This window comes from Triturus cristatus, chromosome 2_1, assembly GCF_964204655.1.
Source record: "Triturus cristatus chromosome 2_1, aTriCri1.1, whole genome shotgun sequence".
NCBI lineage: Eukaryota > Metazoa > Chordata > Amphibia > Caudata > Salamandridae > Triturus > Triturus cristatus.
Genome location: NC_140581.1, coordinates 1,043,097,671 through 1,043,124,839, shown reverse-complemented (window position 1 = coordinate 1,043,124,839; position 27,169 = coordinate 1,043,097,671). Strand labels below are relative to the sequence as shown.

The following is a 27,169-nucleotide window of genomic DNA, read 5'->3' as shown; positions in this document are numbered from 1 at the left end:
GTTTTCCTCGCTGTTTTTATGTTTTGGTGATATTTTGACCGGGATTTTATAGGTCTGTCTATCCAACAGGGTTTTACTGGTTCTCCAGCGTCTCTCCAGGACTTTACACCTGGATTTCTCAGGGCGAAGCTCCGCAGTGAACCAGAGAGCTGATAATCGCTGTTTGGAAGGCCAGAATTTTTTTTCGGGGATTAAGGAGTTGAAATCCGACATTAAGCTGATTTTAAAGTTCTTCAGCAGCCCCGAAACATTAAGGTCGGCCGAGGTATCTGCCGGTGGATGCTGCCCCGAGTGTTTCCCGACTTCAGTCCTCCCCCAAAGGTACCCACATGTCCTTCCCTTCCCCCTGGTCAGTGGTCCATTGTTGTCTCTCCCCCACAGACTCTTGTCGCTGAGTGGTCTGTACCACTGGTCAACAATGCTTCAATTGGGCTGGTCCCTACACCCTGGGCTTCAGCCCTCACTCTTCCTTCTCTGGGAGCCCTGTGTGGACGGTTTCTTCACCTTTGGGGTCTGTATACGCCCAGCAGCCTCCCCCGATTGTTAGCTCTATTGTTGTAAATGCTTACGGTTTGCAATCTGTATCACATGTTTGTCCGTTGAAAACCCCAGCGAAGAAACGTTGCAAAAAATAAATAAATATATAAACTGACACCAAAACAACAAAAATCCAATCAGTAGACTCAAAATTATGATTTCCTAAACTTTAAGATTCAAAATAGTGTCAAATGGCATGAAACACTAACTGCAACTATCAGGTTGCACCAGACTGAGACAAAGTCACAAGTTCAGGCTGACAACGATGTGGCATGGGCCAGGTACAGGACCAGGTGTGTCCTGCTGGAAGTTTGCCTTCTGACTTTGATGTGAGGCTGATGCGGCGTGGCTTTGCGGGTCTCTGTGTTGGATCCCGTGAGGCTTTCAGTAGGGAGCAGTACGGTGCAGCTCTGCGGGGCACTGCATCACTCGCTGATGGATCAAGTGATACCTTTGGTGAGGAGTTGTGCAGCCCTGCGGGGTTCTGCATTGCTCATCATTAGATTAGAGGAAACCTTCAGTTAGGCAGGGAGAAGGGCACTTTGACTCCAGCCAAGGGTCCATGACATTGATGATGGCACTTGGGGTCAGGGCGCACTCCCACAGAGGCCAACAGAGAGAACCACATCAGGGTCAGTTTGATCTGGTCAGCTGGGAATCAGGAAATGCCTCTGGAACTTGTTGTATCCCTGTCATTCACATAGGAGGTTGGGCCATCTACCATTGGAATCACTTCTCTGGTCCTGGGTTCAAGGCAAGCAGGTCCTGTATTTCTTCAGCCTTAAGAAAGCAGGGCAGTCCTTCTTTTGACATGCCACAGGTTTTGGAGGGTTCTATTTTCAGGTTGTGTGGTGATGCCACTTTTATGCCTAGTGCAAGCCCTTTGTCTAACTCTAAAACGTTTTCTGTTTGAGTTCCTCCCTTTCCTCTGGATTTGGATCCAGCCTAGCTAGTAAACCAAAGGCAGGGGCAGACCTGATGCCAGGATATTCTGTATAGGTGAATGCAGGCCCATTTAAGTGTAATCAGGGCAGGGGCACAGCTCTTACCTTGCCATCCTGTCAGGCAGGCCCTTACCTCCAAACATGCAGACCCTTGGTCCATTGTCTAGGAGGAATATACATCTCACTCCAGGGAGCCAGCAGGGATCAAGAAACACATGGGCGCTGGCAGAAAGATAGTTTTCGGTTTAGGCAGAAAAATGCTAACTTTCTAAAAGTGGCATTTTCAAGAATACTAATTTAAACTTTGGGGCCACTCCCCGTCAAATGAATTACAGTGTCAGAAAATATCTTCATTAGGCAGCTGTTGGGACTCCCAAAAATTACTCCCTTAACCCCACTTAGGATGGACCTGGGAATTGGCCCTATTACCGATCTAATTGCTGTCCGTCCCCTTCTCTACTGGCGCCGTCTCTGGAGCACGTCGGAGTTAGCTCCTTATAGAGAGGAATTAAAAGATGTTATGTCCATTCAGAGTGCAGGGAAACTACCTTGGTTGTTCTATATCAGGAACTTAAGTTACGCATTGGGAAGGGAAAACATGTGGTTAACACCAGAAGATACTTGCCCTTTGATTTCTAAAAAGTCATTAACTATTGCTTTCAAAGAATATAAACTGGCCCATATCCTACAGAGCTCAGACTCATCCTCCTTGACTTCCAGGTTCCTTGAGATTAAAGATCAATATAAGCTACAGTCGGTTTTTGACAGTAGCCAACCTCTAATGGCCAAGAAGTTACTTTTACAATTTAGACACAGGACACTCCCGTTGCGTGCATTCACGAACAAATGGAAAGGAGCCATTAAACAAGATTGACCTGGGTGCTTCCTAACAGAAGAAACCGAACTCTACGTTATACTCTTTTGCCCTGCATATAAGAAGACAAGGTCTAAGTGGGTTCTTCAGTTCTGTAGGAACATGGGGATACGTAAGTACATCGAGGTTTTCAGACTACTTAAGAACGATATGCCCCCATTAATTGTAGCTGTCACCTCCAAATTCTTATTTGCGATGTGGTGCTTTCGTAGAGGCATCATAAAGGCTAATCAGTTGGCTAGTAATGTAACCATGGCATCCGACTAGATATACTATGGTCCAAAGAACTACATCTCCCCCACTCGGGGAAATTAGCCGAAATCTCTGTATAATCATTTGTTCTTAAATGTTCTTATTCCTAAATTATTCTTTCTTTTTTAACTGTTAAGATTTTAAATTTTCTTATTGTCTTAAATGATTGTTTTGGCCTTTGGTAATCTTTATAGAATTGTAGGATAATAGCTCACTTGGCATCAATCTTATCTTGTACAAACTGTTATAAGTTTTTAACTGAAGTTTTATAATTCTTGTAGTATTGTGGAATGTCCTAATAACTTGTGCTTTTATGGATGTAAAGCCGAAATAAAGTTTTTTTGACTGACTGACTGACAATACTAATTTAAAATCTGCTAAATCCTTGAACCATTTCTCTACCTAGTCCCAAACCGAAGTAATGCATTATAAGGAATTATAAAATAACCCAGTGCTATTCTTTGGGAGATTAAGCCTTCCCACAGTTAAAAACGACTTTGGAGATTTTTCATTGCCCGGACATGTAAAACATCTAATATTGATATCCTAATTTTATATAAAGTGCGCCTTGCCCTATGGGCAGCTAGGTTCTGCCTTATGGGTGACTTATAGGTGTTACAAATGAAGGTTTAGGCTCCCCAAAAGGTTTATTTTGCCAGGTCAAAATGGCAGCTTTAAACTGTTTTCCAGTGGTACTTTAGTTGGGGGCATGAGTCCTGCAGCCCACTGTAACATTTAATTTTCGTGCCCTAGGTACATATAGTACCACATACTTGGGACTTGTACATAAATCAAATGTGCCAATTAGGTGCATGCCAATCTTACCAAGTTTAAAAGGGAGAACACACGTACTTAACTACTGGCTAGCAGGGGTAAAGTGCATAGAGTTCTTATGCCTAAAAAAACAGGTTTAGCTTCATAAAGGCAGAATTCTGGGAAAAGAACACACAAAGGAAGGTCCTTTCTAACATGCGAGCCTCCAGTAGAAAGCAGGGACAACTCCCTACTCTCATGGGAGTTCTCATCACTAAGGCAGAAAAACCTGGAAAGACCATCAGCATTGATGTGCTCAGTCCCAGGTTAATGTTCATTGTAAAGTCCATTCACTGTAGAAAGATTGACCACCTCAACAGTTTTGGATTTTTACCCTAATTTGCAATAGTCATCAGAGGAGTTTGCAGGCTGTCTGAACGAAGTAGTAAGTCCTAAACAAGCATGGTCTCAACTTCTGCAGTGCCCAGCGCTCTTCAAATGCTTCCCTCACAATTTCACTCCACCTCTATTCCCTGAAAAGCAGCCTCCTGCTGATGGAATACAGGATGGGCCAAACCCTCATTGTTCAGCTGTGACAAGACTGCCCCAATGCCATGCTCTGAAGCACCTAGAATCTAGAAATTCCTTGGGGGAACTAGGTGCCTTGAACAGTGGTGCTGTGAACATGGCCTCACTTAGGGCAGCAAATGCCAACTGGCACATGTCCATCATATTAACTTATATGGTCAGGCCTGCTTTTCAAGGCCTGAAGTACTGGCTGGAGGTTTTGCAGGTGGTCATCCTAGTTAGAAATCAAAACAGCAATGTCATTTAAGTCGACAGCACTGAAGTTTATAGCTCAGCCAGGACCCAGTTTAGGAACCTCTGGAAGGTGGCAGGGGCATTATTTAGTCCAAAGGGCATCATTCTGAGCTGGAAGTGGCCTTCTCGAGTAGAATGTTGACCACTCCTTGGCACCCTCATTTAGGACAGTCTGCCAATACCCTGACGTCAAGTCAAAAGTACTGAGGAAGTTGGTAGCCACCAACCAACCAATTAGATCAACCAGCTCTGGGGGTGGGATGAGCATCAGTCTTGGTGACTCAATTGAGGACCCTTTAATGTACACAGTACCTAAGTTCTAGAGGTGTGCCCGGTCGGGCGGTCTTGGTTACCAGCACCACTGGATTGGAGCAGCGACTACAAGAAGGATCAATCATCCCCAAATATATCATCTTGGATGCCTCATCCTTGATGTTGGGCCTCAGCTTGTCAGACAGCCTATAGATATTTTTCTTGACAGCCATGCTGTCCCTTGTGTTTTTGTCATGAGTATTGTAATCATTGAGCTCTGGGGTCGTGAGAAGAGAGTGGCGCACTCCCTCAACAACTGCCGACAGCCCCCCTATGCCTCTGGAGTCAAGGTAGGGCAGAGGACAACTCCTTCCACTGACCCATCTGGTTCTTTGGAAGACAGGAGGTCCAGAAGAGGCTCATTCTCCTCCTCCTCACCATCATCTGTCATCAAGAACACAGTGACTTCTGACCACTCAAAATGGAATTTGAGGTGGTTTACATGTAGGACGATTAAGGGGTTCTTAGATGCCTGGAGGCCTACCAGGTAAGTGAGCTCCCCATTCCACTCTTTCACCTCCTAGGGCCAGTCCACCATACCTTTAAGCCCGGGACTCTATCACCCACATCTTTTGGCCCAGTTGATACTCCATCAGAGTGGCCTTCTGGTAGTACCGGTATTACATGACGTTCTGGCTGGCCTCCAGGTTCTTAGTGGCCTCTTTCCAGAAGCGCTTCAACTGAGCCCAACTGAGCCTTACTACATCTTTGGGTGGGGTGGTTGTTGGGAGCTTGCTCCCATCCCTGCTTTATAGAACTGAAAGGCCCATGTAGAAAGTGGGGAAACAGAAGTTCAAAGGGACTGAATCCCATTCCCTTCTGAGGCACCTCCCTGTATGCAGAGAGAAGGCATGGCAAGAGGACATCCCACTTATGCCTCAACTGCTCAGGTAGGCCGCGATCATGCCTTTCAGGGTCTTGTCGAATCTTTCAACAGGCCTATTGGTCTGTGGGTGGTATGGACTGGCGAACTTGTAGATTTCCCCACGCTCCTCCCACATGTCTTGATGCAGGTAGTCATGAAGTTGGGGCCCCTATCAGACACAACCTCCTTGGGGGAAACCCATATGTTGCTTAAGGCAGTCTTGGGGCCCAGAAGTCCAACAATGTTGACGTCCACCCTCTCAAAGAGGGTACCCAGAATGGGAATGGTAGCAGGAGAGACTTGTGCTTTGCCCCTGACTTCCCACTGGCCTGGCAAGTTATGCAAGATTTGCAGAATGCATCAGTTTTCATCCACATCCTTGGCTAATAGAAGTGGGGGAACAGTTGGTCAAAGGTTTTGGCCTGCCCAATATGTCTTGCAAATCATTAACGAACTCCAGTAGGAAGACCTGATAGAACTGGGGGACCCTCAACACATGACATGACCCAGACTCAAGGACCTAAGGCTCACTATACAGGAGACCATTCTCTCCGTAAATTAGGTGATCACCAGAGATGTCGCCAGCTGCCTGCGCCTTGGCCTGTCGCCATAGGCCTTCCAGAGTAAGGTACTCCCTCTGGTACTCCCTCTGGGTTTGCAGTACTTTTCCTGAAAATCGCTCCCTCTGTTTGTCATCAAGCTAACTCAGGTAGGTTTCTCAGAGCAGCAATGTCTTACCCTGTATATTCCAGAGCTTCACCCTCAGGAACAGCCTATTCCTGGGCCATGGAGATGTCAGGGGCAGGTATGCCACAACCCCTGCTCTTCCTCTTCTTGGCAGGTATCTGAGCCATTTCTTCAGGCTCCAGGACACTTTGATTCCCCTACCAGGATGCCATGGACCGTGTAGTCAGACACACCCACTCAGACAATCCCAACATATCCAGGTGCGACCTTAGCTCCACCACTTTCCAAAGGGTATGTACCAGGTCATTCACCTAACAGCCAACAGGCATAGCTGGACTCACAGATGCCGTCACGGAACCTGAGACTTCCCCCATTCAAAGGAAAATAGAGCCACTGGATCACTGGCTCACCTAGTATCCTGCTGTCACAACCTAGTGGACTACAACAGGGACTATCTCCTCTGAGGACACCAGATGACATCTGAGAGTTGTCATATTGACTCCTGTGTCCATCACAGCCTCCACCCTCTGTCCATTGATGGTGACCCACTGCCCATACTCTTTGGTATTGTCAGGCAAGTGAGTCTTTGGCACCATCTCCTTGTCACCCAGGGACACTAGGGTAACCACTGCACTCACCCAAAACTAACTGGGGCAGTCTCCTCCCCAGCACTACTCTGGTGATTCCAGGGGTAGACCTACCAGTGGGAGTTGCTTATTGTGCTGACAGATGGGTTCCCCTTTAAACTGCCAAGACAGGTAACAATCATGGCAATTAGGCTGTAAGTATTTCGGGGATTTCTTCCCAATAAAACAGCCCTTCTTCTGTTCAGGATTGGCCAAGGAATCCTTCCCCTGAAATATCATTTGAGGGTCCTCCCACCTTTTTTGATGAGGACACAGATGACCCCTACAGGTACCTTCTTTGATACCCTAGTGCTAGTCCAGAATTCAGCCTCATACGCAAGCTCACTGTGTACAGAGGCGTTTGCACGAATCAGATGCTGTAGCAGCTCTGCAAAGCAACTACTGAACATGTGCTCTCTCAAAAGAAGATTGTACAGCCCATCATAGTCACTTACCTTGCTGCCCGTCACCTACCCTTCCAGTGCCTTCTTAGAGTAATCAGTTAAATAAATCCAAAACTGGTTTTATAGCTTCTGAATATCCTTAAACTTCAAGTGGTACTTTTCTGGGGTTAGACCATATGTTAGAAATTGGGTTTCTGGTTTTACAGAGATAGGCACCCTGTGCAAGCAGGAACCACAATCCCAGTCAGGGTAAGAGTAGTACACATTAAATATTTACCTGTGCTCACCATCTGGTAGCATGGCACGAAGCAGTCAGGCTAAACAAAAGAGGTAATGTGTAAAGTATTTGTGCACACACACACATACACAGTACCGCAGTGAAAACACCACAAAAGTACTCCACACCAGTTTAGAAAAATAGCCAATATTTATCTGAGTAAAACAAAGATCAAAACCACAAAAATCCAACATACACAAGTCAAGATATGAATTATGCAAGATTAAATCAAAATGCAGTGGCTAGAAATCAATAGCTCAAACTGGGGCTATCTGGTCACACTTGACTGGGGCACACCCAAAAGTTCAGTCCAACCGCGATGGAGCAGAGGCTGGATAAAGGAGTCACGCAGAACCGCTGACAGTACCTTGTATTGCGACGAAGCTTGAGGACGATGCATGGAAAACAGATGGGATGCGTCGCTGTCGAAAGCGATGCGCCAGTTTCGAAGTTTGGCAACGTCATAGATGAGTCAATGTCAAGAGCGCCGTGCCTCAGTACGAGGTGTCGATGCCGAACTGCTGGGATGTAGGCAATGTGTTGGCACAAAGCCACGCAGGGCCGGGAATGCGTGGGAGTTGGGGATGGTGCATCGCAGACATCTGCAATGTGGTGTCCCAGCCTTATGCAGCAGCGGTGATTCAGAGATGCTGAGTCGGCAAAGCGGGATCCATGGCTTTGGAGCAGGCAGCAGCAATGCGTTGATATTGCAGAGAAATACGCCGGTTCTGATCGATGCTGTGGTGGCTTTGCATTGCTTCCTTAGGTTGCAGCAACAAACACTCAGTTCAAAAGGCCCAGGACTGGATTTGGAACCACTTGGCTGAGCAGGACTCACAGCACAGGAGCCCAGGTGCTGGTAGCAAGATGCAGGTGAAGTCTTTGGTATCCCTGAGACTTCAGAAACATGAGCAAGCCCAACAAGCCCTTGGAGAACCTCTAGAGATGCAGGATGTAGAGAATCAAGTCCAGTCCTTTCACTCCCAGGCAAAAAGCAGCAGGCAGCAGGCCAACACAGCAAATCAAGCAGCAAAGTGTCAGTCCCTCCTGACAGCACAACAGCTCTTGGTCCTAGCAGAATATCCTCAGTCCAAAAGTGTTCCGAGTATATGGTATTCCAGTACTTATACCCATTTTAGCATTTGAAGTAGGGCGACTTCAACAAAATGTCTTTGTAGTGTACAAGACCATGCCCTTCCTGGACTGGGCTTCAGACTTACTACAAGGGGTATGTAGCTCTTTGTGTGTTGCCATGCACAGCCCTACTCAGGTGCAAGTGTCAACTCCTCCCTGCACTCTAGTTCAGGGAGACCCATCAGCCTAGTGATGGTCCATAAGGATATGCAGGGCACGCCTCAGCTCCATTTCTGTGTGACTGTCTAGAGGAGATCCACAAAGCCCAGCTGTCATCCAAGCCAGATGTGTACAGAACGGACAGAAAGAGGCACAGAATGGTTAAAGTAAGAACATACTAACTTACTAAAACTGTCATTTTCAGACCTACAATTTAAAAACCAAATTCACTAAAAGATGTGTTTTAAAATTGTGAGTCCAGAGACACCAAACTCCAATTTTCTATCTGCTCCCAATTGGGAGTTACAGTTTAAAGTGTCACAAGGCAGCTCTGATGCTAACCTATGAAAGATATAGGCCTTCCCGTAGTGAAAAATAAATGTAGAAGAGTTTCACTATCAGGACATGTACAGCTAAAAAGTACATGTGCTACCTTTTAAATACACTGCACCCTGCCTTAGCGGTGACTTATATGTAATAAAAGGGAAGATTTGGGCCTGACAAGTGGGTGAACTTGCCGGGTCAAAATGGCAGTTTAAAACTGCACACACAGTCTCTGCAGTGGCAGGCCTGAGAAATGTTTGAAGGGGTACTCGTGGTGACACAATCAGTGCTGCAGACCCACTAGTAGCATTTGATCTACAAGCCCTGGGCACATGCACTGCACTGTACTAGGGACTTATCAGTAAATCAAATACGCCAATCATGGAGGAACCAAATGCCATTACATTTTAGATCAGCAGTGAACAGTGAAAAAGTGCAAAGAGCCCTAAAGCCAGCAAAACAAAGTTCAGCACACAGTCAAAACAGGACGTCAGAGGGCAAAAAGTCAGGGGGAAACCATCCCAAAAGATGCCAGGTCTAACACCGTACTTAACAACAAGGGCGGGCTTCCGTCACGAGGGTATACTTCTTCCCGCGTCCCTCTCCTACGGCCAGGAGGATATCCCTCCCTGAAGAGGATATATGCTTCCAGAGACATGCCCACCAATCCTCCTTGAAGCCTCTGTGCATTTCCAGTGCCACCTTATAGCCCTCAAGCCACTTCTCAATATCATTCCCTACCACAATGCTAGACAGTAAGTCTTTGGGAATATTCACTCTCTTACCTCCTCTAGGCACTTCTGGGTCACTGCCACCCTCTTTAATTGACTTTGTGTCCCTCTTGCCTTTCAGGCCCAGTTCTTTCTGGCTTCTCTTATGGGCCTTCAGAATGTTCTTCTCCTCTGGGGCTAGCCTCTTCTCCTCTAAGACTCTGAGCATTTGCTGTCTTTTCCTCCAGGGCTCCCTCAGCCTCTGCCTTTTCTCCTCTGGAGCCAGTTTCAACTTGGCTAGCTGCAGTTCCAGGCCCATCTCAGCTCTTTTGTCCCCCAGGGGTCTGGCTATGGAAGGACACACTGCTCCAGGCAGGAGACCTCACTCCTGTGGGCCCTTCTCTCTCCTTTAACTCTGGGACCACTGCCAGGATATTCTCTACCTTTTCCTGCATCCTTCCCTTCTGCATTACTATCATTCTCCTGCTCCTGAGATGTAGCCAGTAGTAAGTGAACCTCTTCCCAGGATCTGAGGGCTATCCAGCACTCCATCTTCTTGGAGCCAGTTTCAGTCTCTTTTTCGTACGCAACTTATTCAGCTCTACCACAGTGAAGGGTTCAATGTTGCTGGGAATTTATTCTTGCAAAACCTCTTGCTACGTATGAGGCAGTAACTGAATTTGGAAAAAGAAAAAAATGGCCAATTAAAAATGAAGATTTAACTTTTTTTTAATTTTGATATCATAATATAAGAAGGGTTTTTGGTTCTACATAAATCATTAAGTTGCACTGCAAAAACACAAGTACTGAATCCCACAACCAAACACCAAGTTAAAAATAGGAGTATTAGTTGAGGGGGCGATAATCCACTTGAAATATTAATCAAATCCTTGTAGGGTAAACCAAAAAAGTCACTAAATAAACATGTGCTTAGCCCCCTGGTAGCTTGGCACAAAAGCAGTCAGGCTTAACTTAGAGGCAATGTGTAAAGTATTTAAGCAGCACTCAAACAGTAATATAGTTAAAACACAACATAAGGAAAGTCCCAAACCAATTTATTAAAAAGAGTGCATTTTAATAAATACGACGGCACCGAAACAACAAAGACCAGTCAGTAGTACCAGAGTTATGAATTCTTAAATTCTAGGGCTCAAAATAGTGCCAAAATATATGAAGTGCCAACTGCTTTATGGGGTTGTGCTGGACCAGGACAAAGTCACAAGTTCAGGCTGACCACGATGGGACATGGGCTAGATACAGGACCAGGTTAATCCTACCGCAAGCTTTACCTTCTTACTTTGATTTGACGCCGGTACAGCGCAGCTCTGCGTCGCTGTGCCTAACTCCACAGTGAATGCGAAAAGACTTTCAGTTAGGAGCTGTGCAGCCATGAGCTGATGGTCTGTGTGACCCTACGCTTTGAATAATGTGATACCTTTTGTGAGGAGCTACTCAGCTCTGTGGGGCCCTGCGTCACCCTATGTAGGATCAGGTGAAACCCTCAGTTAGGCAGGGAGAAGTGCACTCTGACTCCAGCTAAGGGGCCAAGACCGAGCGGACAACACTTGGGTGTCAGGAATCACTCCCACAGAGGCCAGCAGTTGGGCCCAGGTCAGGTCCAGTTGGGTCTGATCAGCTAGGTAGTAGGAAAGGCATCTGGAACTTGTATTGCTGTAGTTCACACCTTGGAGGCACATCTGGCTTCCTGGGTTTAAGGGAAGCAGGTCCAGTCTTCCTTCCTGGTTCCGACAGGAGGACAGTCCTTCTTCTGAGTTTTCACAGGTCCAGGATGTTTCTGATTTCAGGGTCTGGGGATGCCTCATTCATACCCAGTGCCAACATGTGGGTTGGGGATATCCTTTTGTCTAGCTTTAAAACTGATTCTGGTCAGTTCCTCCCTTTTCTCTAAGTTTGGCTCCAGTCTGGGTAGTGAAACAAAGGCAGGGGCAGGCCTGATGTCAGTTCCTCTGTGTAAGCCAAGGAAGAACTCTTTGGAGTGTAATCAGGGCAAGAGCACAGCTCCTCTACATCCTATCCTGTCGAGAGGACTCTCACCACTTCACACCTAGACACTGTGCCCACTGTCTGGGATGAAAACACATCTCACTCCAGGAAGCCAGCAGAGTCAGGGAACACATGGACACTGGCAGAAAGGTAGTTTTAGTCAGAATAATGTGACTTTCTAAAAGTGTTATTTTCCAAATAGTAATTTAAAATCTGACTTGACCATAAGCTTGTCCTAATCTAAAGTATGCATTATAAGGATGTATAATACAACCCAGTACTTTAATATGGTAGATCCATCCTTGTTGTAGTGACTATGGAGATTTTCCACTGTCTGGACGTGCAAAATATTAAATATATCTGTCCTACCTCTTAAATACCATGCAACCTGCCCTATTGGCATTTAGAACCTGCCTTAGGGGGTGACATAGTGTTATAAAGGAAAGTTTGAGTCTAGCAAAAGGTTTATTTTGCCAGGTCGAAATAGCAGCTTTAAGATGCACTAAAGGCTGCAGTGGCAGGCCTGAGATATATTTAGCAGTGGTGCTTTGGTCGGTGGCACAAGTGCTGCAGCCCACTTGTAGCATTTAATTTACAGGTCTTAAGTATTTATAGTGCCAGACACTAGGGACTTATAAGTAAATTAAATGTGCCATTTAGGTATATGCTAATTTTACCATGTTTAAACACGAATAGACAAGCACTTTATCACTGGTTAGAAGGGGTAAAGTGAACAGAGTCCTAATGTCAACAAAAGCGGGTTCAACTTTAGAAAGCAAAAATCTGGGGGAAAAGCGCACAAAGGATGGTCATTTCTAACAGTTAGGCTTTATAAAGCAACTAGGGCCTCATGAGGCCCTACTGGCACATTTGTGCTGCCGGAAAGTCACTTTTTTTACATTCCGGTGGCGCAATGTGCCACTGCCATATTTATAAGACCATGTAAAGCCATGTTACATGGCTTTTCATGGCCGTATAAAAATGTGCCCCTTTCATGCAGAAAACTGCGTGAAAGGGGTTTTCCATGGGTGTTTCTTGTTATCTTATAGATATGGTGCGTTCATGCCATTTTCTCTTGTCGTGAGGCAGCACAGCAGCAATGCCTATGGCAAAAAAAAACCATAAATGAGACCCTGAATGTATGGAGGCAAAGCCGTTCTCATCCGTGATGCAAAGCGCACCTTGTGAAAACCAAAATAACTAAAATTGAATAGTTAATACCTCTCAAACAGAAGGAAATAGAAAACAAATACTCTCTGCTCTTCTGACTGTTAGAAAACACAGTAGCCACAGATCAAGAAAAATGTCAGTTTTCAGTTCACCTACTACCATTTTTCCAAATTTGCCCATTCAGGAAAACATCCATGAAGGATATACAAATAGAAAAACCATGAAAATAATAAGTGAAATTGGGCAAAAAAACTCCAGAGACAATGGCATCCTCATAAGTTATTGCAAATTTAGATAACGCATTTCTGATCAATGGTTGTCTATGAGTGGTCCCTGCACCACCAGACACCTCTGCATTCAAAGCCGTGCATGTAACTCACTGTTCCACATGTTACAACCGTGGAGAATACAACATGCGTGTAGCACAAAAAACTTCACATTGGAGAACAAATGAGCATGTGTCCATTTCAAAAGCTACCAGAAAATTGCAAGCAATGTAACACGGTTATGAAAGAATACCAAGCAATGTGTGAAGGTAATCATGATTCACAATGGTGGGTCATAGATTCCTTTTTATAAAGGTTTACCCTTTTGTTTCAGTCTACCATTGTGAAATTAACTGCATGTAGGCTTCGGCTGAAATGTTATGCCGTACAACTGACTTCTTCCATTTTGTCACTTTTTAGGTGGTGCCTGGCTCAGGCTGCTCTCACATTTCTTATGACCCATTGAAAGCATGAGCTTCGATTTGCATGACCTGCAGCATGACAAGGAATATAGGGCCTCATTTATGAGGCCCCTTGCGCCACTGGAACATCACTTTTTGTGACATTCCGAGGCACAGGAGCCTGCTCCATATTTACGAGGCAGCATTAATGCATTAACGGGGAGTGCAATGGGTGTTGCTGGGGGCATTCCCAGCAACATCCATGGCGTTTTGTGTCGTAATATTTTATTAGGTATCATGAGGGAGAGAATATGACTGTGAAACAATGATACAGTAGTATATCACAGTATAGATGGTTGGTTTAAAAATGGTGGGTACATCCCTATGCTTATGGGGGTGGTATAGGAAGGGGGGAGACACTGCCGCATATTTATGAGAAATCGTAAATCGGAGGCAGCACCAAAAACATACACCTCCCCAGGGGAGGCGTAAGGGAGGCACAGCGAGGAGAAATATCTTTATTTCGCCTGGTTATTCCTTTATCTATGTGTGCTACATTCTGTAGCATACATAGAAAGAGGAAAAAACCTCTTGTGATTGTTTTTGTGCAGGAAGATTTCCCTTCCTACACAAAAATAATCATCCCCGCAATGCATGCACCCTTGCACCATGGTGCAAAGGCGCCTGCGTTGGCGCATGGCAGCCCATTATGCGCCAGCGCAGGGGGAAACGGACAGAAATGCGCCATATTTGATAGATAACGGCACATTAATGCCCTTTTCTTTTGCAGTAGGGCAGAGCTGTATGAAGGTCTGCGACACTGCCCTACGGCAAAACTTCATAAGTGAGGCATATAAAGTGGTCTCATTTTGTACGTAGTTCATGTCAGTCAAACACGCATTGTAATAACGCAATACACGTGTATATTTTCAGTCCTCAAAATGAATTACCTTGCTCTGCCGTGTTGTCTGTATTCCTCTGACTTCTACCGACCAGAGCTGCTGTGACATTTGAAGAAGCGGTTTTTGGTAAAACTGTTTTCTTGAGCACAAGCTTCATCTGTTTCTGCAACTTTGTGACATTTCCAATGATCTCGGATGTTGATTTGTTGAAGGACGCTGTTAAATTAGACCAGATAGCCTCTGCACTCCTGTCAGATGCAGTTTTTATCAGCTCTATCATGACTTCCTGCAGAATAGTGATGTTTGGCTGCACCTTTCGTAGCAACAAGGGCAAGCTGGCGTTCAAGCTCTGAATGGTGGCAAAGGCATTCTGGCACAGTTCCTGGCTCTCATACACCGTCTTGTTCAATGTAGGAATGCTTGTCGAAATTCGGATGGATTTTGCTTCCAGGGCCCTAACCCTTGAATTCAACTCTTGATATTTAGGGTAGGCTGGCTGCTCTTTTTCTTTTACTCCACCATTTTTAGCTTTTACTGGGATGGTAGAGTTGACTATAATTTGAGTTATTTTGGATTCCACGTTTTGTAGGCGAACTTCATAAGCATTTTTTTCCTGGTTCGCAAACCATAGATTCTGTTGTAAATGACTGACATTTTCGTGGCACTGGTCAACCTTCACCACTGTTTCATTCAAAGTTTGAAACAAGTTTATAAGTTCAGGAGAGTCAAAGGAAAGAGAGTCAGCACTATTAACATTTGTTGGTTTCTGCAGATTGCCTTTGGTCAGCATTTTTATCGATTCATTTAACTGGTTGACCTGGGGAATGAGCAAAACCAAATTGTCTAGCATGTACATTGTTTGATTTAGAATCTGAGAGTCATTTTGCATTTTGTGCATGGCTTCTTTAGGGACATAATTATCTTGAATAAAGTCAACAGCGTTATTTAAGACTGTCATCGTGTTGTTCAAGCCGTCCTCGATATCCATAAGACAGGATGCGATGCGTTTTTCATATAGCTCGTCCCGGGTTTGGATTTGTGTTCTGAGATTTTCCTGGCCACTGACCAGATCCTGGACACTGGAACTGAGACTGTAGACTAAAGCACTAAGGTCTTCTATTTGCTTGTTAACTGCAGAAACACCATTTTGGTGGCCATAATCCTCTGTCATACTGAAGGGTGCTCCCTGTTCAATCAACGGCTGCAATATCTCCATATCGTAACATAAATCATTAATCTGCTCATTCATCTTATCAATTTTGTCATCGAGCGGCAGAACAACATCAGACATGGTTTTATTCAGTTCAAGGACAGTTTCCTGAGTAGACCGGATCTTGCTCTCAAAATCCTTCCTGCATTTGAAAAACCGGGCTTCACAAGCCCTCTGGATTGAGTCTTTCTGTAGCTCTAAGGTGATTGTGAAGTTGTTAATCTTGATGTCTTGTGCACTGATATCTTCGTAGAGTTGCAACATCATAAGGCTCTGACGTTTTACCTTCTCCTGCAGGGTGAGCAGGTAGTCCGTAACGTTATCATCTTTGGGTTCATCTGTCTCTGAGAAATTTGGAACCGGGGCAGGTTCCTCTGATAAAATTTGCTCCTGGACATCTCGCATTTTTGTAAGAGTCTTGTTCAGAGATTCATAGTAGATGCTGTTTCTTGACTGTTCACGCTCTAATTCGGCAGCTAAAGACTTGTGACTTTCCTGCAGATCTTTTAAAGAACTACTACAAAGTGTGGTGACTTCATCTTTAACGTTCACCAGGTGGTTCTTCAACTCTACAATATCACTCATTGTTGGACGTGGTTCTTGATCATTTAATAACTTTTGTGTGGCCGATATAGATGCCACAGTCTCATTCAGATGCTTTATAGCTTCATTTGTACTCTCGACCTCGACAGATAAACTAGATATTGTTTTAAAAAGCTGAGCAAATGTCTCTTGCATGTCATTCTGGAATCCTTTCATCTGCTCTCGTACTGTGTCTTTCACCAGCTCAGTGATAGATTTAGACTTGAGACCTAAAAACACAAAAAGCAAAAATATGCAATGTTATTTATTTTAAATTATACATTTCTTTATCTCCTGATGCAAACAAGAATTTCTACATAGTCCACAGTTTCGATTTTGACCTGTGTTAAGTATAGGTATTTTATGTAACTTCATTTCGAGCAAAGACATTTAGGGCCTGATTTATATTTCGGTGGACAGGTGTTAGAACCGGCGGTCTCTAGTTGGCAGAGGTATACACTTCTGACAAATAGGGACCAACCAACTCTAGTCAGGGAAAGGGGATTACACACTCAGATAACCCCTGCTACCCCCTTGGTAGCTTGGCAGAGCAGACAGGCTTATCTCAGAGGCAGTGTGTTAAGCATTTATGACCACATACAGTAATAAAGTGAATACACTACAGATGGACACGACACAGAAGTTATTATAAAAATAGTATTTTTATATAAGGCTTAGCACAAGACCAAATAACGACAAAAATATACCAAAGTCTTAATAAATATTCTTTGGAAGGAAAAATGATAGTTCAAGTAAGGTTTCTTCTTGGCAAATAGTTCTTTAGCAACAAAATTAAGTATTCTCCTGAAACACAGTTCTTTGGCAACAATGTGACCCCCACAGGAGTCACACGACGTCGAGTCTACAGGATTCCCAAGGTTCGGCGTCGACCGCGAGGAGCACTACGTCGAGCCTGGAGTTGCAACAGACCCCACAAGTACAGTACCTTGAGAAATGAAGAAAACGATGATCCACGGCGTCGAGATGTCGGCGTCGAGGTCGGCGTCGATTGTGCCTCGGAGTCGGGTCGATCTGCAGCGGCGTCGAGGGCCGGAGCAGCGCTCACGGCGTCGAGATCGGCGTTGATCGTACCTTGGAGTCGGGTCAATCCGCAGCGGCGTCGAGGGATGTCGGGCCGGAGCAGCGCTCACGGCGTCGAGAAGGGCGTCGAGTCGATGCGATCAGCAGCGGCGTCGGGACGGGGTCGCTTGGAGGTGGAGCCGATACTCACTCCTCACTGGCGTCGATACCGGCGTCGAGACGGGGTCACTTGGAACCGGGGCCGATACCCACTGCTCACTGGCGTTGCTGCTGGCGTCGATCGGGCCCGGCGGCCGGCGTCGAAGGCTCGGGACACTGGAGCCGTTACTCACGATGTCGAGCTGGATTCGGCGGAGTCGGCGGCGTCGAGACTGCAGATTTTCCCTTGTGTACTGGAAACAACACTTTCCAGCAATTCAGCAATTCAGTAGATGGTGAAGTCCTTTGGCCCTGTGAATTCAACAGGAGACTGGCACTCTTCCAGCCCTTGGAGATTTCCTAGCAAGCGTTCAGAGAGTACACACCAAGTTCCTCTCTCCTTGTTCCTTGGCAAAAATAAAGAAGCAGCTTTCAGGTTCCTCCACAGCAAAACAGCACTCTGGCAGAAAGGGGAGGCAAGTCCTTAGATCAGCGGGCTTCTTGTCCTTGGTACAGGTTTCCTTGTCAGAAGTGATCTGAGTCTTTGGTTCAGGGGTCCTTCTCTTATACCCCTTTTCTCCTTTGTTCCCTTTGTCCAAGCAGGGAAATTCCCCCCATCTCAGGTTCGTTGTGGGTGTTCTTTTTCACGTAAGGAGAGTGAGAGAATGAATCGGACAGTTGCGTTCTCCCAAATCAACTTTTTTTCACTAAAGGCAACTGTTGCCTGCGCCTGTGTTCCCCTCAGGGGCTACGGTTCCTTCTTAGAGATGTTCCTACGATATTTTTGTCAGATGGAATATCAAAGATATTGACGGAAACGCCTCACTCACATAATAGTGACATGCTTCATCATAGGCGTTACCTCCACACCCAGATAAGATGGTACTATCTGGGCGGACTCAACCACTGATATACTGGGAGTTCTTATAAGTAGGTCACTGGTTAAGCAGGCAAACCAGATTTTTGATACATACACTAAAAATACCTACAAGTGTACCTCCTCTTGATTCTTTATTCCGAGGCACTTGTGATATCATTAAAAGCCATGCGTTGGGTTTTTTTTGAACATTAGTGTGTTCAAATTTACCCTCTACTAAATGCCAACATGTTTCGGCCCTCCCTAAATAGCCCAATCGGGTCTGGGGCCTTCGTCAGGGCGTGGTGTTTTTAAAGCCTACTTATGAGTCCCTGCTGGGGCTTGACACATGTATTACATGCACACCAAAAGTGAGGCCTAGTGCACTCACCTGTACTTCTTGTATTCGAACTCCAGTAGTATTTCTATAAGAAGTAAAAAGATTCTTTAATATTCACTCTAATATCTAGTTATCTGCTACATATCTTTTGTGCATATAACGTGCTCATAATCATTACAATGATATTGAGTGACTCAATGCCACCTGACTCAGTGCTCACTTTTAACTCGCGTGTGAGACGATTTTTTGTATTTTAATATATACACATGCCATCTCAATTGTGCTGGCCCACTCAAAAATGACTTCCACCACCTTCAGTGATATTTAAATCCATATTTTTTGTGTTTAAAAGGGGCTTCTAGGTTGTTTGGGAATCTTAGTGATTGTACACCCTTTCAGTGAAAAATCGATGTACAATAAACTCAATTGGAATTCATATAGAACCAGATACACCCTTCATCTGAATGTTTGTGCTCTTATCCAAAAACTATAGCGCCGATTTTTGTGCTCTTTTTACTTTTTCTGTGAATTCAGCTTACTTTTGAGTACACACTAGTTAGTAATTTTCTCACCTACTGGTGGATGCTAATAAGCATCATGCAGGAGACGTGTGTCAAAGGTGGCGTCCTGTAGTCACACACTACACGAAACAAAAGGTGTTTAGTTACTAACAAAGTCGTGTCTCATACATCCTGTTTGTATGTATATCTATGGACTGAAATTTTATTTAATTGAAAACCGGATCTGATTCTGTTATATTGCCACATACCCTTCTACAGTAAAGCCCGGTCGGGTGAGAGGTTCGCATATGTTCTACTAATCCTCTTCCACTGTAAACTATGTGCTCTTTTACTGCTCAATTTTGTAGTGTTTGAAAACCCATTTTCACGGTTGAACGCAGGATGTTTGTATATTCTGAACATCCGATGATTGCGCCATTAATTCTATGTATATTACAAGGTTTTTTGAATCATTTACTATGCTTTTATCTGTTACAAGCCTGTGTATTGTGCGAGGCTGGTGGGGCCACCCCGACGCTATTGCTCCGGTGAAAATACCAACTGTTAAAAACCCAATCGTTGGTACTCACATGCAGCGCCTATTTCCAAAACCCCGTGTTCAATCTTGTGGGTCTGTTATTTACTCAATTCTAGTACCTAACTTGAATCTACGTTGAAACTCCAATATAGAAAGCGGTTTTGACTTACTTCGTCAAGGTACCGCCACCGCCGATCCGCCTAGTCCACACATCGCCTGCCGTCGAATGTAGAAGGCATTCACTCGGCTTGTTTAATACTGGTCTCCCGATTGGTTGTTCGGTCAATCTATCCCGTCGCGTCTTTCCTCTATCGTTTCTCGGAGGACTGCGGGGCTGACGGGATGTATCGGCTTTGCATTTTGAGTGATCATGGGTATTGTAGTTTATTAAAGTTTTGGGCTCATTTTTTCAGAGGATTCCAACTTTATTAAAACCAGGGGGCAGGAAACGATTTTTGTTTTCCCTCATGTGTATTAACACTCAATGTTTTGTTTTATGCAGAACCACTTTATTCAAACGCGGCATTCATGATTCGCTCTGATGTTTCTTGACGTGTTTGAACATGTTGTGGGTGTTGCCAGGCAGAGGCACCTGGCCTATTCACTGAGCAGGGCAGAGTCCTCAGCCGCCCAGCAGGAGGCGGAGCCAGTATTGTCACTGGCAGGAGCAGGGCTATCAGTCGCCCAGCAGGAGGTGGAGCCAGTATTGTGTCAGGCAGGGCAGGCTACTCTTCCCTCACTCTATGTGTAAATGCCTCATTCACCCCACACTGACTCATTCAGACCTCTGGAGCCACCCAGCCCCTGACACACACACCAAACCAGCAGAGACCGGTGGATAGTTGGACAAGAAAATAGCCACTTTCTAAAAGGGCTATTTTCAAACACAGAATCTAAAAACCATCCATCCTAAAGGGTGTGTTATTAAATTCTGAGTTCAGGGATACTAAACTCGACCTGCTACCATGCTCCCTGAGTCAGATAGATTATAATGGAGTTAAAAATCAGTCTGCCCAGTCTGGCCTATTGGAGGCAGGTAGCCCTTCAATAGTGAAAAACGAAAATGGCTGTAATTCACTATTAGGTCATGCCAAACACATCAGGGCATGACCTACCTTTTACCCACAATGCACCCAGCCCTAGGGCTTACCATAGAGGTGTCTGAAATGTGGCAAAGTGAAGGTTTTAGAGACTGGCAAGTAGGTTTCCTTGCCAAGTCGACATGGCAGTCAGAGTCTGCACGCAGGCTCTGAGGTGGCAGGCCTGAGACACATTTTACAAGCTGCTTCTGTGGGTGGCACAACCAGTGCTGCAAGCCCACCAGCAGCAGTTAACTTACATGCCCTTGGCACCCGCAGTGCACTAGACTAGGGACTGAACAGTAAGTCAACCAAGCCAATCATGGTAACACCAATCAATGTAAAAATTTAACATAGGGAGCACTTGCACTGTGGCACTGATCAGCAGTGGCACAGTGCCCAAAGCAATAAACCAGCAAAAACATTGTAAACAGAGGAGGCAAACAGAAAAAAAATGGAGGAGAGACTCATGCCAATGATGCCAGGTCTAACAACAGGTTACTCTGCTACAACGGTAAGGGTTATCCCGTGATCCAAAATATAAATCCCATTATATCTTATTGATTGTGGAGAGACTTCTTAGGAAGACGCCACTTGCTGACACCTTCTTTCGGACTTCCTAAAGATACTTAAGTAGGGATGCCACTTTAGTGTTAGAGTAGGGATAGATTTAATGCTTTCCACTCACCAACCCTCGACACAATGAAATTTGGACTCATGCTTTCTGATTTTCTGCAGTCTGCTTTTTTGAACTAATAGTATTACTCAAGTCTCCTTGTCTAAATTGGATACGCAGATTTGGCTTCATGCTAATTCAAATGTATTTCTACACCCTCATATTGAGGTGTCTTTATGTTCAGTTATTTTTGGCTTTGTAATAAGTCAACTAACCTTACGTCTGTAGTTATTGTGTGTTCAGGAGGATTATTAATTTGTTGATTGGTCACCTAATGACTTTTCTCCCCTTTACACTTTTATGCTGAGAAAAAGAACCATTGAATTGTGTATCTAGAACAGGCCTAGAACATATGGGCCGACTCTTTCACACTCAACCCAGTTTCTGAGAGAAACAATTGTGCTGTTCGACCTGGCTGCTACTTCGTTGGGTTCAGGGAAGGGGCGTGCAGTGTCATCATGCACTATAATTCTGAGCTGTGCACGGTAGTGAGCCATCCAGCCCCTGTAGCCCAGCCCTTGCCCTGGATGAAATACATCTCAACCTTCAAGGCCGGGAATGGCTGTGGATATAAATAAAGGGGACATAAGACCACTCTAGGTCTTTTGTCCATACAGTACAATGGGTGTGTTGTGAGTCCCATCAGCCTGCAGCCAGCACAGCACCACATTGTAAACAAGGAGGTTCCTCGAGTGTACTGCCACCCCTGCTTCTATCTGTACGTTGGTGGCTTCTATCAGCACCACCCTTGTGCCCCCACCCGAGCAACAGCACCAAACCATGCACCTGTGTCTGCGCTTCACCCATTTTTTGCTTGGGCCTGGTAATCTCTGGCCTCCACCATGAGCCCATGAACAGCTGTCTCCTGTCCCCATATCTCTGCTGATGACCTGTGTCCTGGCACTCCAGCAAGCTGCACCCATACTTCGTCCTCTGCTGTAAGGCCCCTTGCACACCAGAATTACCAGGTGCCTTCCACCGATCCTCATGCTGAAAGGGCACCGACGGGACACCATCCCGGTCCTCCCAGAGTGGTACCCCCCAGGAGTATGACCCATATGATAACCAGACGCAAGTCACACTGCATCAGCAGTGGTTCGCCCTGCATTGATGCACCCCTCCCTCTATGAGAGGCTTCGTCCATTCAACTAGCCCCCAATAAGGATACTGTTGGTTTCAGGCACATTAATCCCCGATGTCCATCTTCCCTTGCCTCCCACTTTGTGGTATTTGCAGGATGCCAAGTTCCGACTGAGCCCTCCTGGCCCACTCCCTTCCCTTCCCTCCCCACCCCTGTTCTCCTCCCATATTGGATCCCTCTCTGGGACCTTCTTTATTCACCATGCTAGGACTCGCACACTCCGTACCCATCCATATGACCTGATCCAGATTTGCTACCATAATAGTCTCCAAATAATTTGTGTAGTCTCGTCCTGAAGATGATCGGAAATCATCCAGGTCGAAACGCCGTCAACAAAGCACAGTGTTCATATGCCATCCTTGGTTCATAACATATGTCAAATTGATTGTGACCCCACTGCTCATGTTATGTACCATTTTAAATCACGTCTTTGACACTGTCACCATAACACAAACCTCATTGTGTTGCTCGCCTTTTCCCAAGTAAAGTGTTCACCTGTTTGATTACACCTTTGAAGAAAGAGTATTGCTGTCTAAAGTTCATGCTTTACTGCTACAACATCTAATACAGATTGTGATACTCAATTTTGGTATCTTTTCCTTTTTTTGTCTTCCTTATGTAGATGGAGCAGAACCTGATTTTCCTGGCGTTTATTACATTTTGGGGAAAATGTGTTTTATAGGTTATCCAAAAGATGGTATGCAACATGCTTCATGGGAATAGCTTTTCCAAAGACTAATCATGTGGGACAACTTGATGATTCAACAAAGGAGCAACATGTGAGAACAAAAAGAGATTCTAGTGAAAAGAGACATTTTTGCTGCTGATACCATTTCTAGGAGTGAAACTTAACTCCCACAAGATTAGAAAGATTTCTACAGCAGTTGATAAGTTATCCACTAATACAGCTGGAGGACTCTTATTTATAGATACTGAAATGGTTGCCATAAGATCTGTGGTTTTGCATAATCGACTTGCATTAGACGTCCTTTTTGCAAAAGAGGGCAGAGTCTGTCGGGTGTTGAAAGTTCAACAGTGTTGCACTTATATTGCAGATGAGAGTAAGGACTTGAAGCAATATATACAGAAAAATTACTGACTTAAAGAAAGATTTGTAAGGGTTAACAGCAACAGGTGCTTTGTAAGCAAAAGTTAAAGGATTTTCTGCTATAGGTAGAGGGTTTGGAAACCTAGGTAGTGGAATTGTTAGAAGCATTTTGAAACCCTCAGTGATAATTTCTCTTTGTGGATTATTTTTGCCTGTAATCTATGTAAAATTAACCTAATGTCCTCAACATTCATATTCATTTGCATACGCATATTAAATGTGCACTCTTGCGAATACTTTAAGTTGACATTTTAGGCCTATATTTCTTCATGCTGTAAAAAATATTGTTTTCCATTTTCTGCTAACTCGACATTCTTGCAGGTATTCAGATGCATTGCTAGTTGTAGAATAGATACATTACCGTACTAGTGTTGTAGAGAAAGAGCCTGGGAAGAAGACCTTGATGAAAGAAGATGGAGAGCAACAGCGTTAACTGAGAGGTCTTTTCAGCAATCTTACAACCTGATCTGCGTGTGAGAATACAATGTTGTTCCCATGTCCAGTGAAGGATGCTTTGCAATTGTTGCAGTCTACATTGCGAGAAGTGGAGAAAGACATTAGACCCCTGATGATATGTGCAAAGAGGAGTTTTCCAAGGAGACTCTTGTGAGTTAAATCTTAGTGCTCACACCTTGGAGATCCAGATTCCTTCCAGAGTCCCTTCAGGTCCCTTCAGAGACTTTCCCCTGAACACTGACCGCACTTTTCCCTGGACTGGGTTAGACCTCTATACTTTCCTCAATTCTTTTCTGACCTAAAGAGACTTTTGGCCTAGCTTCTGAAATGCTGAAACCTCTGACTTATTTTTCCTTGCCTACTTCTAATTTCCTTTATGGAAATTCATGATTTTTGAGATTCTTTAGACTTTAGAACCATCCTTTAGCTGGTACTTTACTTAAGGTGATTTAGATTTATATATGTATAGACAAAAATACTTGAGACTCTTCTCTGAACATCAAATACTTTTACAAATCTTTTGCATTGCCGTGACTGAACTTCTTGTTTGCCTAATAGTGGTTTGCCTCAATTTCTCTCGGAGGTTGGGCCTTCCTGTTGTTATTCTGTATCATTATGGCATGTGTTAAGAGTCCTGTATCTTAACTTGTATCCTAATTTGAAATAAACCTCCTTAACCCTAGCTGCTGATTCCTGGTCCTTATTGTGTGGCCAAATGGGTTACACTGTTAATTGAATTTGATTGATGTAAATGTTAACTCCCATCACCTCTCAGGTGGAATATAAAAGGTCCATCCGAGGACCAATGGTTAGTGAGTGGGCCCAGAAAATGCTGTACTACTGCTCAAGTGCTCTAAAGCAAAAGCAGCCACCATGACACCTTCCATGCTGTTTTCATTGCTATTATCCCCAGAATCCTTGTTGTGCTCTGTGGGAAAGTGCAGATTTTCGGATCCCATTTCCTGCCTAAGGATGCCCCATTCAAGGATGACCTGGGCAGGAAATGACATACGCTATCAAGCATGCAGATATGTCTAAATTGGAAGACTCTGGCTGGTAAATGCAGCTAAAATGTTTGCATTTTCTTCCCCTACACATGCATTTATAAAAGCATCTACCTCTAGTAATAACGAGTAGGAATACTATCATTTCCATACAGGCATCAGTAGTGTTTTATGGATGACTAAACATGCATAAATCGAGGCAAAATAAGCCTAAGGCCTTTATCACCTTGGGACTGCAAAAGTCATGTGCAATTGCACACCCATTAATTTGTATTATGGGTCTAAAGCACCAATAGTGCATGTTATACCCCATTCTGAGGTGTGAAAACATCACACAGTATGTGTGTTATCTGCGTATATAATTTACAGCAGGTTTCAATGGAGAAGACATTCGCGATTGGTACCCACATTGTAATCTCATTTTAGGAGCAAACAGGAGTTTGCACCAAAAATGGGATTACCGACCATACGTGAGGTAAAAAAAAATACTGAGGGCATTTTTTTTATGTGCTCCACATGTACCTAATTACCTTTAAGAAAAGACTGCACTGATTTCCCCGGATTATCTTCGTTGATTTTCTCCTCCAGGGAAGAGACAGCACTGTGCACCTCCTGCATGGTAGACGAGATGTTGTCAAACTTCTTCTGCAGGGAGGTTAGCTTCATCTCCTGTTCGTAGATCTGATTAGTCATTTTTTGCGTCAGTGCTGTATGTTGTGTCAAAAAGAGTGTGTTAAAGAGTGAAATAAAGTAAAAAGAAAAATACCAATAACAGGAGTCACCGAAATCGAACAGACCAGGCATAAATTAATCAGAATTGGCAGCTGTGTTTAAATATTTCAGAAAATCTGTCAATTTGCTTCGGCACTGATTTTGTGCGAATTTCTATCAATGCCTTCAACAGGATAACATTAGAAAGAGACTGTATCCTCCCCTATGTTGAGGACTTTTTTAGATTAGAGTTCCTCACATAGACACGCACCCACTTTAAAATTCTTCAATCTACATAAAGCATCGAGATGTTATGGTTTAATATATCAGTGACAATTATTCTAATTTGACATATAAAAAACAAGTTATGCAAAACTGCTAAATTTCGCTCCTTGTTGAGCAATGAGGCAATCTCACACAACAGACTACAGACCACTCTACTGTTTAGATTTCTGTTTCCAGCTAGAACAACATTATATTACCTAAAAAAAAGATTTTGATTTGTTCGGCTTGTAGATCAGTAAACAAAACAACTCAGAGAAGAGAGTTGCAAATACACAGAATTCTTATTTTAGAAAAATGGTTGATAATATTGTGTAATACAGAACTTCAATTTTTTTGATTTAAAATTCAGCCTAAATCATACATTGAGTTTGCAATTCTAATTAAAAAAAATCGAATTCTTTGGGAAATTAGCACACTTTATGATCAATAAGTGCCGTATGGATCCAGTCCTGGGAATTGAGTCCAATTCTAAAACCAGTGTTCCACTTCATTGTGACAGATAATTTATCTCTTCACTTTGACTGCCTCACTACAGTGTCTAAGACATTCCTGAATTTTCTTACAGTTGCCTAATCAATTTCTAACTTCTTTAGTCTAAACTAAAAGACCATACTTTTTTATATGAAAAGAATGACCACTCATCATCAGGGCCCAGTTATCATTTGTTGCTCAAATGGAGCAAAACCTCAGGGCCTCATTTTCAATTTTTGGGTGTACGGCAGCACCGCAAGCCTTCCTGCTGCGCTGCCCCACGTAAAAATAAAAGGGCAGGCGCATTCCTGTCCTTTCTCCCTAGGCTGGAGCTCAAATGACTGCCTTGGGCCCATGCAGGCACCATTGCACCATGGTGCAAGGGTGTCTGCATTTTAGGGATGATTATTTTTGTGCACGAAGGGACACTTTCCTGTACAAAAACAGTCAGTGGAGGCAATTTCCTCTTTCTATATGTGCTGATGAATGCAGCACACATAGAAAGAGGAAAAACAAGGAGAAGGCAAATGCTACTTACCAGTATGCATCTTTTCTTGGCATGTAGAGCTGCAGATCTACACACTGTGCATAGATCGTCATCTGGTGTTGG

General features: G+C 44.3%; 1 protein-coding gene across 2 annotated transcripts in view; it reads right to left on the bottom strand.

Moving 5' to 3' along the window:
* Positions 1–27,169, bottom strand: part of MMRN1 (multimerin 1) — a 310,831-nt gene that overhangs the window by 44,822 nt on the left and 238,840 nt on the right. For both annotated transcript variants that reach the window (XM_085635412.1, XM_085635402.1), the window contains exons 5-6: positions 25,623–25,799; positions 14,472–16,445 (exon numbers count right to left, since the gene is read on the bottom strand). In XM_085635412.1, coding sequence (XP_085491538.1) covers positions 14,472–16,445; positions 25,623–25,799 — 2,151 coding nt within the window. The remainder of the gene's footprint in view (positions 1–14,471; positions 16,446–25,622; positions 25,800–27,169) is intronic.